At 63.6% G+C, this 409-nt stretch overlaps 1 protein-coding gene across 1 annotated transcript in view; it reads right to left on the bottom strand.

Moving 5' to 3' along the window:
- The window catches only part of LOC104409311 (complexin-2-like), a 1,011-nt gene extending 664 nt beyond the window's left edge, over window positions 1-347 (bottom strand). Inside the window, exon 1 of the mRNA XM_010019144.1 lies at window positions 231-347. Coding sequence (XP_010017446.1) covers window positions 231-347 — 117 coding nt within the window. The remainder of the gene's footprint in view (window positions 1-230) is intronic.
- Between the last annotated feature and the right edge of the window lie 62 nt (window positions 348-409).

Below are 409 nucleotides of genomic sequence, written 5' to 3'. Positions count from 1 at the left end.
GGGGGGATGGGGACTGCCATGGGCTGCCTATGCTGTCCTAGTTCAGCATCAGCTGGGGAGATGCCAGCAGCTCCTTTGGAGCTGGCACCCAGGGGACCTGCTGGGGAATCCCACTTAGCGGCAGGAGAGCAGGGATTTCCCAGCCTGGCACTGCCGGGAATAGGAGCCCTGAGGGTTCCGCTGGCAGCTCCTCACTGCTGGGGGGTCTCCCCATGGCTCTGTCCCCCCACTATGTCTTTCCCACCATGCTCCCTGGGGTGCTGAGCCAGCATCGCACCCAGAGGGGGGCCTGTTAGAGGGGATGGCAGCCACTCACCGCCCAGCGCTTGCTTCATGACAAAGTCCATGGTGCCGGTGTGTGTGTGCGGCTAGGCCAGTGCCCCAAGCTCATCCACTGACGTCTGGGTTT

This window comes from Nestor notabilis, unplaced genomic scaffold (genome assembly GCF_000696875.1).
Source record: "Nestor notabilis isolate BGI_N333 unplaced genomic scaffold, ASM69687v1 scaffold21417, whole genome shotgun sequence".
NCBI classification, from domain to species: Eukaryota; Metazoa; Chordata; class Aves; order Psittaciformes; family Psittacidae; genus Nestor; species Nestor notabilis.
Note: the sequence above shows the minus strand (reverse complement) of the source record. Positions and strands in the feature narration are given on the sequence as shown.